At 39.4% G+C, this 14,398-nt stretch overlaps 1 protein-coding gene across 4 annotated transcripts in view; it reads right to left on the reverse strand.

Annotated features, from left to right (window-relative positions):
• NPR3 (natriuretic peptide receptor 3) overlaps nucleotides 1–14,398 on the reverse strand; it is a 60,307-nt gene that overhangs the window by 10,277 nt on the left and 35,632 nt on the right. Inside the window, exons 6-8 of one of the 4 annotated variants that reach the window (XM_004937171.5) lie at nucleotides 13,424–13,559; nucleotides 11,606–11,690; nucleotides 1,421–9,081 (exon numbers count right to left, since the gene is read on the reverse strand). In XM_004937171.5, the coding sequence (XP_004937228.2) occupies nucleotides 8,970–9,081; nucleotides 11,606–11,690; nucleotides 13,424–13,559 (333 nt within the window). In that variant the 3' untranslated portion in view covers nucleotides 1,421–8,969. Of the gene's footprint in view, nucleotides 1–1,420; nucleotides 9,082–11,605; nucleotides 11,694–13,423; nucleotides 13,560–14,398 lie in introns of those variants that run through there. The other 3 variants (XM_003642974.6, XM_004937173.5, XM_004937172.5) reach the window with 3 other exon arrangements.

Genomic DNA, 14,398 nt, shown 5'->3' on the forward strand with positions numbered 1-14,398 from the left:
CTGTTGGAGTGGGTCCAGAGGAGGGCCATGAGGATGTGCAGAGGGCTGGAGCACCTCTCCTACACAGAAAGACTGAGGGTGCTGGGCTTGTTCAGCTTGGAGAAGGCTCTGGTGAGACCGCATTGTGGACTTTCACTACTTAAAAGGAGCTTTAAAACAACCAAGCCATTCTATGTGATTACATTCCATGATATATTCCATGTGATTCTATGTAGGCTTCTCCAGAAGCAATGCCTCTTTTTATTTCCATGGAAACTACAGCAAAGAGCACAGTAACAGTTTGATAGAGCAAAGTCTCTATCAAAAACATTGTTTTTCAGTATAGTCACCATCATTAGTTATACATTTTCACCAGCCAAGAACAAGCAACTGCATACCACACTCACAAAAATCTGCACTGGCGGAGGTGACCTACTGTCACTGTAGTCACTGCTGAAATGCACAACTCACAGCCTCACTGTGCTCACATCCACCTTTTGGTCTCCATAGACATTCTGCAAGAGTCAGTGAATGCTAACGGGGACAAATTCTTCCTCATGGAGGAATTCAATGACACACATTTGCTTCAGTTGCACTTCCATGTCAGATACCATTCTGACAGACTGACCCTCTGCTGCGACCTATAACACAGCAACAAAATGTAACGGGATATTGGTGGGAAGACTCAAACTCTATGGCCACATTACCGACCTCTGCCTTCAACGTCTTGGGCCAACATAACAAAATAGCAGGCATTACTTCTGGAGAAGCCCATGTACACCTTTGTACCTCTTTGCACCTTTAATCAGCTGTACAAACTGGTAACATTCATTTACTTGTTGGCGGTACTGAGTTTATTAAATTTAATGACGCATTTGGATATTTACCAACGAAGAGCACTGCAGCTAAGAAAGTATTTAAAATCTCTACTAATTGAATAGGTCTCTCCAAGCCTGTGTTTTCACTCTTCCTGCTTTCCTGTGCTGCAGGAAGATTTTAAGTCCACAGTTAACTCAGAGGATGTTTCCTCCTCTTTATCAGCTCCCCAGTGAGTTGTTGGTACTTGCAGTTTTGATATGACTGTGATCAGATATTTCTTCCTCATACTCATTTCCCGGCTAGTTTAGATTATGAAGGCCTGGCATAGTCTCAAGCATGAATCTTAACTTTGGCAACACTGCTACAACAGACACAAGCTTACAGAAAGCAGGCGGCTAGACAAAACAGGGTAATTTGAAGAATGTATCTAAAAGCACAGTAAAGAAACAGAATGAAACAACCCCAATTTGATAAGATTGCTGCAAAGAAATGAGCTCGTAGGTTGGTAAAATGTGTAAGTTTTGCTTCTTCTACGTGATACAGAAATGACTGCTCACTCAATAAGGTTCCAGTGAAACAGACCAAAAAATGATAGCAAAAGACACCAGGGAAACAGATGATATCATATTCCTATTTCTTTAATGGAAACATTTTGTTACAATTTAGGTATGTGATATTCTTGCATTTTTAAAGTGTGTAAAAGAAAATGCACATAATAAAAAGTCAAAGGACACCAATGAATGTAGATATTTTAAATGATCAAGTTGTAAAAGAAATAAAATACATTACACAAATAAACAAAGGTTATATCCACAGTCATGAATACTCACTCTTCTCTACACAAAAACAATAAATAAAATCACATTATATGCAGATAGTTCTACTTACATCAGTACAATATACTGTGCAGCTTTCCATTCGTTTTCTACTAGACTGATAATAGGTTTCTCTGTTGTCCAGTATTTTTACATTAATAATGAACAGTATCACCCAAAATAGGGGACAAAGTTAACGTCCACAGTGTCTATCCTGAGTCCTCTTTGTTTTGTGATAATTACACCTTATGCACAAGAAACACAGCAAATTCTACCCACTGCTTTCATCCTGCCTTTCTATCTATGTCTTCTCAACACTTTCAGACCTGCACAGCAAGGAAGATATTTTTACTTACATGTATCTGCCTATAGGCATGATACAACCTGGCCAGGCCCTATGTATCCCTTAAATCCCATTTAAATGTTAGGTAATGGGGCTATGTAGGATTTAAAATGCAAATAAGCTTTCTGATGAGCCTCTAAAAATTACTTACTGAGCAATAAAGACAGTGTGCTGTGCAGACAGAGCCTGATCCTACTCTGAGTACAGTCAATACTATCACCATGGGAGAATAATCAATTCCACAACAGGTATTTTCAACCTTTGCATCCTATGCTGCAGAATTCATTGCATCATCTGCCACAGAACTACATAAGGGATATACCAAATAAAAGAGGACATGTTTATCACCTCACGTGGCACCAGGATAACTGGCCATGAATTACGAACTGTGATATTGACTTTTTAGTGTGGCTTCTTCCTCTGTTGCACTGCATGTGAATGTCACAGAGGAAGAGAAGTCCAGACCATCAACAAAGCATGAATCAGCATAGCTGTGCTGGTTATGTCTGTTGAAGATTTCGCATATCAATAGCAAAACACCTGATCATAGTTGAAGGGGAGAAAATTGTATGTTCCTTGTGCATACCAGTTGAGATTACAAAAGAAACCATTAAAACAAGATCATTTAAAATACCCTTTTTGGTACATTTCTTTGCTTGCTCAAGTGTCCTCTAGAAACATTCACATGACAGTAACACCAAGTAACGGTTCACACCGAGTGGATTTTAACCTTTCCAAAATTTAACACCTAATGAGTCCACATAAGATTTTATGAAGTACTATAGCTTAACATACACATTTTAACAGTGTCATATTATTGAGAATATTTTGCCTTTGATGCAGAATATTAAGTTAGTGGTTAGTGAGAGATCTTGAATGAACTCTAAGCCTCTCCTTCTGAGAGCTAGTTCTGTATGCTATAAATTTGATGTATGTCAGTTAAGAGGCATCCTGAAAGGTAAATTCTGGAAGAAGTAATAGCATAATAAAACAGTCTACATAATGATACACTGGACATAACTAAACATGAGCCCAAAAAAGCCTCAAAGCTATGGCAGCGTTATCGTCTCGATCAAAACCAGCCTTGACCTTTTAAAAACTCCAATATTAACCGATATCCTTTCTTCTTTTATTAGAGAGATAAGGGGAGAGATCTACTCATGTCAGACTTAAGGCTTCACAGGGGTAAGCTGAAGTTCTTAGGCTTCCTGTCATCCTCCAGAAGAGAAAAGACATGAGCAACATCTGCTGCACAGCCTGCTGACCCCCGTATACAGCCAGCTCTGAGGTCTCTCACAAACAGGAACTTGTTTTAATTTCATCAATCATTTTTCATCAGCCTCAGAGTGAGAATGTTAAAAGGTAACCGAGAGTGGAAAACATACAGGTCTGAATCTGTCGGAATTCATTTCTGCCTCCTCTAACCAGAGATGGGCACAGTGCAAACACTTCCATCCTTCCACTTGAAAGGTTTCACACACACAAATCTTTTTGTGCTTTCAACAGCAAGAAAGAAAGGCAGGGAGGAAGAGAGTACACACAGCACATCTGAAGGCAAAGCTTTTTCCAGCATGTCTTCAAAATATATTCCAAAATTAACTTTTGTTTTCTTTTGTTTCTGAAAGTGGCCAACGCTGCCTCCTGAAAGATATGCCACAGAACGTGTCCCTTCATCATTCACTGCTGTGACAGAAGTTACTAGGATGTGTTCCTGACCCACAGTAAAAGTAATGTACCACTGGAAATATATCTGCTTCCATTTGCTCCACAGGCAGGTCGATACATCTGGTGTCACTTTTTACCAACAATTACTAGGGTAAAAACTGTTGCTCACAACACTTGACATCATCTGCTCATGCCTGGACCACTGAGCTTCCTGTGAGCTCAGCCCTGCAGCACAGGGGTGCCGAGGAATCATTGACTTCAATTTGCAGTGCCAGCCTCGGATGTTCTTAAAAGGATGCCAGTCTCAAAATTCCACTTAAACTACATAATGTTTTTAGCTAAACCAATTTTTTCAGCTTTGTTTACTTGACAGGCAACATTGCGCAATTACAGCTCCAAATCTCTGATAGCAGCTGGCCGGCATGGCCAATGCAAGGTGTGCAGGTGGTTGAACAGCAAGAAAACAACAAGCATGGGCCAAAATTACAGAAGAGCCACCTCCCAGGGGACTGGGAACAGGTCTGACTACGTGATGGAAAGTAACAGTCTCTTTTCAGACTACTTCTGGAGCTGGAGAAAAGGGCATTGAAAAATAGGGAATTCAACAGTGTTCATTCCACTCTGGGAGAAAATGAGCAAAAAACCTCAACTGCTTTATATAAAGAAACTGAACGGCTACATGGCTACTCTGAAGCACAGAGGAGGGTAGTGAAGGATGTGGAACTGTCTTGAGCTCCGGAAAAGGTGGACTGAATTGCCAAAGAAATTTACGACCAGGACTATTAGCTTCCTGTCTTTGATGTCTATTCTTAGCTTTCCAGGAGCATTATGGCATTCATGAGGTGAAAATCACTCTGGAGCCAAGGTCAGCTAAGGCTGATGCAGCCTGTTCTACTGCAGAGCTGAGAAATTAACTTTGAACTGCTTCAAGATGCTGAATTTAAAGCCTGAAGACACTTCAGTGAGGGCCTGAGTTTGCTTCCCTTGAATCAATGAGAGGTTTTCTTTGTTTCACTTAAGGAGAGAGTGATTGGATCTCCAAGCCAAAAAATGAAAGAGATGTCAACCTCCCACTAGACCATGCTGTCATGGAGTATGTTCTTATTTTATCTAGCTCCCATCCTCCCCACTGCTTTCAAAGTATTAACTACACCTTAATCATTCTCCATTAAAACCCTATGAAATACTTTCAATAATGCAGTTAAGCATTTCTTAAAAACAAACTGAAAACAGATCAATAAAATTTATTTTAAAAAATGAATGAATGCAACTCTTTAATAAGCTGAATTCTGGCCACAATCCTGCAAAACGCACAACATTCCTATTGCAGTTTTTAGCACTGGTTGAATGTTCTCACTGAAGCACATCGCAGAAAGAACTGGTAATTAACTGGTTATGATGACAGTCAGACAGCTCTGGGCACACAAACTGTCCATAAACAAAACTTCTCAAACTACCTAAGGTCCACATCAAAGCATTAGGCATCTGACTAATGGGTCTCAGTACACTAAATCAGAGGTCCTATTGAAAGTTTTGCTTCATCTTTTCCTGTTGTAGAGTATGCTGCAACAGCCAATTTGCAGTGGAAGTATACATGCTTCAAGTAAGGGAGTGAAGTCATATGATTTGTCCGTCTTATTCTCTGGAAAAGAATTTTGAGGTGTATCAGCTATTAAGCTGACTGATATTTGGTAATTTAATGAAATACTAAATTATCAGAATTTGCCACTGACCAAAACACGAAGCCACCAGTTCAGTGTCACCAGCGTTAGGCACAGCTATGAGATTTCAAAATAAAGATATGGACTCTGGGGCCAGCCTTGCTCCAATTCAGGCACAAGGCAAGATTCCCTTGGGTTCGGCTGTGGCCAGTATGATACCCTTTGGTCCCAGGTGAGTAAAGCACTTATAAGCTGAAGTCAAGCATGCTTCATGTGTTCTGAAGTGTAGGCTGAATCAAGGCCCTCCTTGTGCTGCTCTGTAATGTGTATTTGTAACACAGATAGTTTATTGAAGCCAAAAATGTGGGTTTTGAAAACTCTTTGGAGAATCAATTATTATTACTTTGATTAAACATTTCCTTACAGAGTTTAAAGCCTAAACATTGTGGCACTGAGCTAATGCATATGAACCAAAAAGGAAAAGGGCATTAGATAGTAAAAAACCTCTGATGAATAATGTAAACTCAAGGCAGTTTTTCATCTGTGGTTCTTGGAAGACCTGTGAACGATTAGCATGAGGCCTGTGGAGGGCAGCTATGAAGGGCAAGTTTGTTTATGCTATAGAGGAATGTACTTATGTGAAACACCTTACACGATTTCCACACTTCTGTGGGAAAAATTCACAGCTGTACACCAACTTAGAAAGATTACGTCCATCAATCTAGAATACTCTAATACATGAGAAAGGTTCGCCTTTAGAAGATGAGAGGTGCTGGGATGTAAAGTTGTGGTCAGGCCACCATCAGCATCCCACCAACAGACATTTCAGGACAAAACTTCCCGAAGCCATGATTAAAAATCCTATATAAACCTGGGAAGAGGAACTGCCATTTTAACTGAGGAGTGACCTTTCATTCTACTTTTTAAAAAAATGCTTAGTTATAATAAGACACCACAAAACAAAAAAGTTGTCCTAAAAACTTGTTGCCCCAGACAGATCTCCTTGCTCTGATCTTCTGCTCTGACCTGGCTGTGGATAGCACAGGAAAAAGGCAGACCAACAGTGCTTTGCTCCCTAACTAGTGGCTAGGCGAGTACCATTTCAGACTGGCAGGACAACTCGTAGCCATTACCATTTCTAAAAAATTTTATCCTTCAAATAATACCCTTTTTCTCTACATGCTTAAAAATTTTCCTTCAGTTTTGCTGTGGCAAAGTAGTCTAAAGGATAAAAGAAAGTAAAAATAATGAAAGGCTTACTTGCAAAACAAAAGTAGATCAAAGTTATCTCTGAAATTAGCTTTTTCTTTTTTTTAAACCCAACCAACCAGCCAAGAACTACAAACAAACAAACAAAACCATGCCCACTGACATAAATAAATAATTGAGATAAACTCAATTATTCTTAAAAATTTACAGAAACTAATCAGGAAGTCTTTTTTCTCTCCAACTCTATGACTATGAATACTGTTCTAGCCTACACCCATCTCTGGTGCCCATGAGACAAGGAGTCAACTTCAGAAAACTGTCCATTAGTCTCAGTGTTACTTTGGACTTCCTTCGAAGAAGTCATACAAGTCTTGACTGGAAAACGGGATGATATAAATCTACCACGTGAATAATGGCTATTACAGGAAATCCTAAAGATGCCTAACATCCTAAAATCTACCCAGTTTATGACCATCATTGATCCTGCTGCTCTCCTGACCATCAGCAAGCAGGTGATGACCACTGCATACGCTAAGAGATATTGCAATGAAAGAAATAGCAAAAACAGTTCAATGTATTATTCCACGGAGTATTTCCCCACCAATAAAAGACAGCAGAAAGAAAACAAAGCCAGCTTTTGCTCTTCGTCCACTTCCAGCCACCTCAAAATGATTTCTCTGAATTTTCATTCTGGCTTCTCAGAGTACAGAAGTTTTGTAGAACACAGGCTTCGGTGCCAGTTTTGAGAATAACTATTGTGTAAAGTCTGACTATGACTCCTGAGACTAGAAAAGTTCTGCTTATGAAATCAGAATAAGATAAGCCAGAAGATTTCATGCATTACAATCACAGTCATAGCTGGGCTTTCTCACAGACAGTATTTTTACAGGTCGTCTTCATCGTTTATATTACGTGCTGTTCATTTCCGTTTCTTGACTAGAAAGACCTCTCATCTGTCTAATACAAAATAACCTGTCAGTAGCTAATTCATCACAGATTCAGTTTTGCTCCTGGTAAAGTCAATGGCAAAGTTCCCAGGCATACTAATGGCAGTGAGATTAAAGTCAGTCCTAGAGTAGTGTTTTACCATCCTGATTCCTGAAGATTGTTGTTTGTGTGTTTAATCATACAAAGGTGAAGTTAGTCTCATTGACTAATGTGGGACTATGTAACACACACAGTTCATTATCTTCAGGATCAATGTTATCATCGTATAAGCAATCTGGTAACTGTAATTATATTGTTTAAATAACTGTATGCAGGACACATATGCCTGGAGAAGAAAGGGGTTAAAAAGTTTGTTGTTATCCATAAAGTCACTTCTTCTCCCCTAAATATTGGTTCCAAAATGCATTTACTGTTGTTGACTTTCCCTGCATGTTACTCCTATCATAAAAAATATGTCCTCAAAACATTATCCCCCTTAAGTTTTAATCCTACCAAAGCAAAAATAGATATTTTAATAGAAAAATACAAGATAAAAAATATCCTAAAACTAAAATGGTAGCATTAATGTCATTTTTACACACAAAAAAGACCCTCTTTTGAACTGTTTCAGTTATACAAACTCCTTTCTATTTACATATCTTGGATGCAATCCTGTGCTCACTGAAGTTAATGGGATTTTGCCACCGACTTCATTGGGAACAGGAACAGGTCCCACATGGACTATGCTTGCCTCTCTGAAAGGTGATGGCAGTGAAGAGAAAAGAGCACAGTAAAAACACATATAAGACTGCAGAATTAGCCCATTTGCTCTGGAGACCTCTTCTCTTTCAGTATCTTATACCAGCAAAACTCCACATCCTTCACTGGAGTTTTTCTAGACTCCCAGTGCATAGGAGGGAAAATCAGTACTTTTCTTAATACTACACAAACAAGGGAAGCACAATTCATGTGCGTTTCCACCTCCCTGATTGTCAACAGAGTTCATTACACCCAAAGTACCAACTCCTTCTCAGGACTGAACTCCATATGTGCAATCCTGCATTTCCTGTAGTCAGGCACAACAAATCAGTGATGCAGGATCATACCCCACATTAACCGATCTTTTCATTTTGACAGCAAACCAGCATTTGTGTCTGTGAATCTGTATGTGATACCCATGAGTGAGGTGCTATTAAGGAAGGCGTCAGAAGGAGCTAAAATTGGGAATCAGAATGTGGCATCCCCATCAATTAAACACAAATCTGCTGTTCTTAATACATGTCTTAAGAAATATCGTCTTTACATATTAAGTACACCCTATAACATCAAACTGCATCATTTTTGTTCATGAGATGAAAGGCCATGCGGCATAATGTGATTAGTAAATCATTCCTGAGCTTCTGAAAATAATTAAGACAAAATTACTGCTTAAAAGAGTGAGTTCCTCAAGAGCCTCTTCTTCTTACACTGATGTCTTTGGTTGTGCCCATTCCCCTAATTCTTTTTTTTTTTTTTTTTTTTCCCCTGGAAGAATGGGATTATTTTTCTTCTTTATGCAGCAGAAAAATGAGATCTAATGGAGTCTTCGCGTAACTGCCGATGTTTCCCCATGTTACAGTCCTCCTGTTGAGTTCGTCTCTCAATAGTTATTCTGTACTTCTTTCTGCATGAAAGAAGAGGAACAGAGTGAGAAATCCTTCTCCAGCTATAGGATAACAGGACCTTCCTTATAAAGAATGCCTGTAGGGGACAGCTGGGTTCCAGTTGAAAAATGAAATGTGACAGAATGTGAAACCCTGGTCAAAGATTAAAGTAGTTTGCATTGAAATATTTTACCCAGGCTCAAGAATGACTGTCACACAGCAGTCTCAAAGCTCCATGACACAGACATTTGCTTCTTTGAAAAATTCTGATTTAAGTGATTAGGAAGTTCTTGTGAAATGCCATGTGAACTGTGTCACATCACTGCTTTACATTGATCAAAGCCAAATTTCTTTCCTGAGTACAGGGGGCACTTTCTGCAGAGTTCAAACAATGGATTTGACTCTTTATTCAGTTGCATTTCTTAGTGAAACTGCATGTTAGCCAACTAATGGTCCCATCTCCCACTGAGAAAGCTACTGTGTTTACAATATCAGTGGAGATAACAAGATGAATTAAGAAAAGGGATGTAGCATGTAGATAAGATGTAAATACAACTGCTCATGCAAAAGACATACTTTTTCCTGCATGTCTTCCTCAAGGGCCTTTTGACAGATCCTGTTATGCTAATTTATATGTCACACTGCCTCTGACTGCCTTTCAGTTTCCCCTTTAGTACCCAAGTCTTCCCCCAAAATCATAAGACTACCATGTTTACATTTCATGTATTTATGCTTCCACTGAGTTTCAAGACCAATGCTTCAGAAGGGCATTAGTTCAGCCCCACCTGCACACAGTACTTTTTGTGTAGATGCATAACAAAATCCTTGCATGCCACGATTCCATCTTCTGTTCCACTTGCATGTGTAGCATTAGTCTAAGCTAGGTATGTGGTAGTGGAAGAAAGTTTTTCAAAACACCAAGATTTTAATTTGGATAATATGACTCAACAGAAATTGTTTACCTACATGCTCCCTAGACAACTACATCTGTATCCGTAGGCTCAGAAGTAATTAGAAAAAATGTATGTTCTTTACTTAATTTATGCCAGTCTTCCATAGGCGAGACAGCGCACGCTCAGCAGTAGCTCAGCCACGCAGACATGCCCTTGTTTCAGAAATGCAGCTCCTTGAATTTAAATCCTTTCAAATATGTATCAGAACTACAATCCAGATTTTTCAATGCTCACTCAAAACTGAATTTCCATGCCCATCTGTACTGATTACAGATCCAAATGATAAAAGCAGTGTAACCAGAAGGTGTGCATGCAGCCTGAAAGCACTCAAAAAAGTGCTCATTTCTCCCTTCTGAGCATAAATACGAAGACTGTCAACCCATCTTTGTTCACATGGATTTCCAACTCAGATTTTACTGTCAGATGACTCAGAGTCTAAGACCTGTTCCTACTGTGATCTTTGTATATTTTTATATCTGCTCAGGTATGTCTTTTGCCCTATTCATTGTACTCAACTACCAATTCCTCCCAGTATCAGCAACACTTAAAAAAAACAAACAAAAAAACCCAAAGTTACCAGCTCAGATTTGGAATATACAAAAAGATACAAGAGCCTCTGATGAACTAGAATGTAAAGATACAGTTGTATTTTCTTTTTCCTTTTTTTTTTTTTAAAGACAGTCTTTAATCAGTCCCAGTTAATTTGTCTTGTTTCAGACCCAAACAACACATGATATAAGCAACAAATATTGTTAAGCATTCGATTAATAGTTCTGCTTCTTAGACCTTTTGAAACCCCATTTATGTGCTAGAAAAGTGACACAGGTTTTGTCTGTTCATTTTGTTAAGTGTTTTCTACAAAGATTTTCATTGACAAAAAAGATTTAATTCTTAAGTGTAGAGGTTAATTCTATCCTCCTATTTCCTTTTGTTCTTCATATCATAAAAGGATAAGTCATACCATATATAAGATGCTGAACTGATATAAGAATATTTTGGTCTGACAATGTAGGATCAAGTCCCAAGACTTTACATCCACTGACTAGCAGTGTAAGAGTTATTTTACCTAAACGGGGGTAAAACACTGATCACCCTCCATTGACCTCAGCTTATTAAGTTAAACACACAGCTTTGAATTCCAAATGCTCTCTTAAACCAAACCAGACATCTCTTTCTAGCTCCCACTACAATTCCACTCAGTGCTCAAAAACAAAGCATGGCACCAGGCAAATGATATGTGTTTCTTAAATGATCACAAACTGCATGATTGTTCTACTGAGCAATACCAATCAAAGAAAGCTTTCAAGGCCAAAGCAATTTACTAAGATATCTGTGAATGAACAGAACTCCCTGGAACTAGTGCCATGAGTAAAGTTACTCAGAGATGTAAGCAGTTACAGGATGAGGCTTTGAGTCAATTATTTTGATTCACACGTAAGTACAAGCAAAGCATATTCACTGTCTATGGTGGGAATGTTACCACAGATAATAATGGCGCCTTTCTGTCTCCCATCAGAGATGTGCTTCCAGGAGCTAAAAGGTGTGGATGATGAGCAAAGAGTTGAAGGAACTTTGAGTGAATTGGACTAACCTGAAAAAGTAAAAAGCCATTAGCAATCCTGCTCCAAGTAAGGCACCCACGACTATTCCTGTAACTGCCGATTCTCCTAGACCACCTGCTTGAAAAGGTAAAAATCAATAATCAGAGTTCATAATGAGGACTATTTGCATTCACATATTGGAAAACACATATGACTAGGAAATGAATGACCAGTACTAGATAATAAGTAAAGTCTTCAGCATTCAAGACTCCATGGGAATCTCTTCTACTCTATTTCCTGACGGTTTATTTTTTGTCCCTGTTTTCCTTGCAGTTAAATAAGCAACTAAGATCAGTGGCAGAAGAAGTCAAAAAAGTCAAAAATAAAGATTAGACACATTCTGTTAAGAAAGTGGTCTGGACAGCTTGATCTGAATCATAACACAAATCAGGATTGCAGTACTGTGCACAACAGCAATCAGCCCTGGATATGCCTTGAGCCATTATAACAGGAACAATTTTATTTGATCTGGTTTAGGATCATAACCTGTCATCATCCAAGTTTATTAAAATGACTGATTATTCAAAAGTACAAGAATTTATGCCTTTTCAAGTTAAAACCACAGAAGCTTCTTCTTGCTCCACGGACACAGTGGGTACAGGAGAGCCCAAGCAGGGACTAGTATTCTGCAAAGAACATCATTTTTATGTGGATACAGCCTGCTGCCTTTTGTCATGCCTACCTGGATTTCTGGAAAGGAACACAAAACCACAGAATCATAGAATGGCTTGGTTTGGAAGGGACCTCAAAGACCATCAGGTTCCACGTCCCCTGCCACTGTCAGGGTTGCCAAGTCATAGAATCATAGAATGGTTTGAGTTGGAAAAGACCTTTAAGATTATGCAGTTCCAACCCCCTTGCTATAGGCAGGGACACCTCCCTCTAGACAGTGTCGCTCAAAGCCTCAGCCAGCCTGGCCTTGAATGCCTCCAGGGACAGTGCATCCACAACCTCTCTGAGCAACCTGTTCCAGTGTCTCACCACCCTCAGAGTAAACAATTTCTTCCTAATATCTAGCCTAAATCTACCCTCTTCCACTTTAAAGCCTTGTCCTATCAATATCTACCTATGTAAAAAGTTGATATCCCTCTTGTTTATAATTTCCGTTTAAATACTGAAAGTCTGTGATGAGGTCTCCCTGTAACTTTCTCTTCTTCAGATAGAGCAAGCCCAGCTTCTTCAGTCTGTCTTCATGAGAGAGGTGCCCCAGCCCTCACAGTCATAGAAATATTAAGGACATTAAACTGCTCCTTCCTTTTATGTTATCCCTGAACATTTGAGGGGTTTGTCTCCATACATCAGGACATGTGCTTAAGGTCATCTGGAAATATCTGTGCATGGAAACCTCAGTTTTGGTCTAATCTACTTCACCTCTTCTCAGCCTCGTTGTCCCCACACAGAGCCTTCTGATAGCACTGAAAATCATGCTGCACTGGGTAGACAGCAGAACTGAGCTCCGCACCTGCTAATTATTGATATGATTGCTCTGCTCAGGGTTTCAGTTATAATCTTCATCATGGCTAAAACAGATTTTACCTTTTATTCCCTGGAAGGTTGCAAAGTCTCAGGGTCTTGGGCTGTGCCTCATGCAAGCATCACAACTATCACATTTAAATTCAGGAAAGTGATTCAGAACACATACTACCTGAGACTGCAAGACCTTGGCTTCACAAAGAGCAGAGAGACACACTCATGATGTCCAACTCAGACAACTGTGCTAAGCAGTTTAATACGGCCTGTTATGCTGCTTCACTACAAGGATTCCTCCCTCTGATGGCTGCACAGAAGCATTAAGTCTCTAAACTTACATGATTTACACGGTGTATTGTTTGTGTGCTCCGAAACTCGGCTTTCATCTATTCTCAGCCTGCCGTGATTCCAAGGATATTTCACATTTGATCGAATTTCAAAACGCCCCTGCTTTCCATAGTAGTCTCCAATCACCTATGTAAAAAAGAAAGGAATGAAAGATTTTCCTATCATGTTAGAGAAGTAAAACAAAAAGGAATGCTGCACCAATTGTTTGGAGTCCTGTGTCTGAATGCTGAATCACAAAGGACATGGCTGAAGGGGTCTTTGGGAGGTTATGCAGTCCATGCTCTGCCCCAAGGCAGAATCAGCTGAACAAGCACATTCCTGAAAGATGTTTATCCAACCTGCTCTTAAAAGCCTCTGAAGATGGAGATTAGACATTTTCTGTGGGCAGTCACTCTGGAACTTAGTTATCTTTCCTGCCAGTGACTTTCCCTAGCACGTAAGCAAAATCTCCCTTGTTGCAATTAGCCATCACTACTTATCCAATTGCCAGGTGACGCAGAGACTCTTTCTGAAATATCCTTTTGCATATTCATAGACTCTTACCTGTTCTACCCTCAGTCTTTTTTTTTTTCTGTATAAACCCAGTTCCCATGAGGTTTTTTGTGTGTTTGTTTTTTTTTTTGTTTTTTAACTCTTTGAATATTCCTCCTGCTCTCCTTGAGCTCTCTTCAATTCCTCCACAGCAGAATGAACGCTCAGGACTGTCACCAGGACAAAGCATTTAAAGTATTTTTTATGTTAGACTTTTCTATTTTGCAAGGTCCAGGAGATACACAATCATGCTCAGTTAAATCTTCAGATCTCCTGCAGAACTACTACAGAGCCAGTCATTCTGTACCTTCTGTTTCTGCTGTTTTCTGTATTTACTTAGGAAGGGCATTTTATGCTTATTATCCTGGTACCGTGGGCTATTATTTCAGACCATATTATTTCAGTTCATCAAGATGATTCACAATTTCAGTCCC

The sequence above is a fragment of the Gallus gallus genome, chromosome Z (assembly GCF_016699485.2).
Source record: "Gallus gallus isolate bGalGal1 chromosome Z, bGalGal1.mat.broiler.GRCg7b, whole genome shotgun sequence".
NCBI lineage: Eukaryota > Metazoa > Chordata > Aves > Galliformes > Phasianidae > Gallus > Gallus gallus.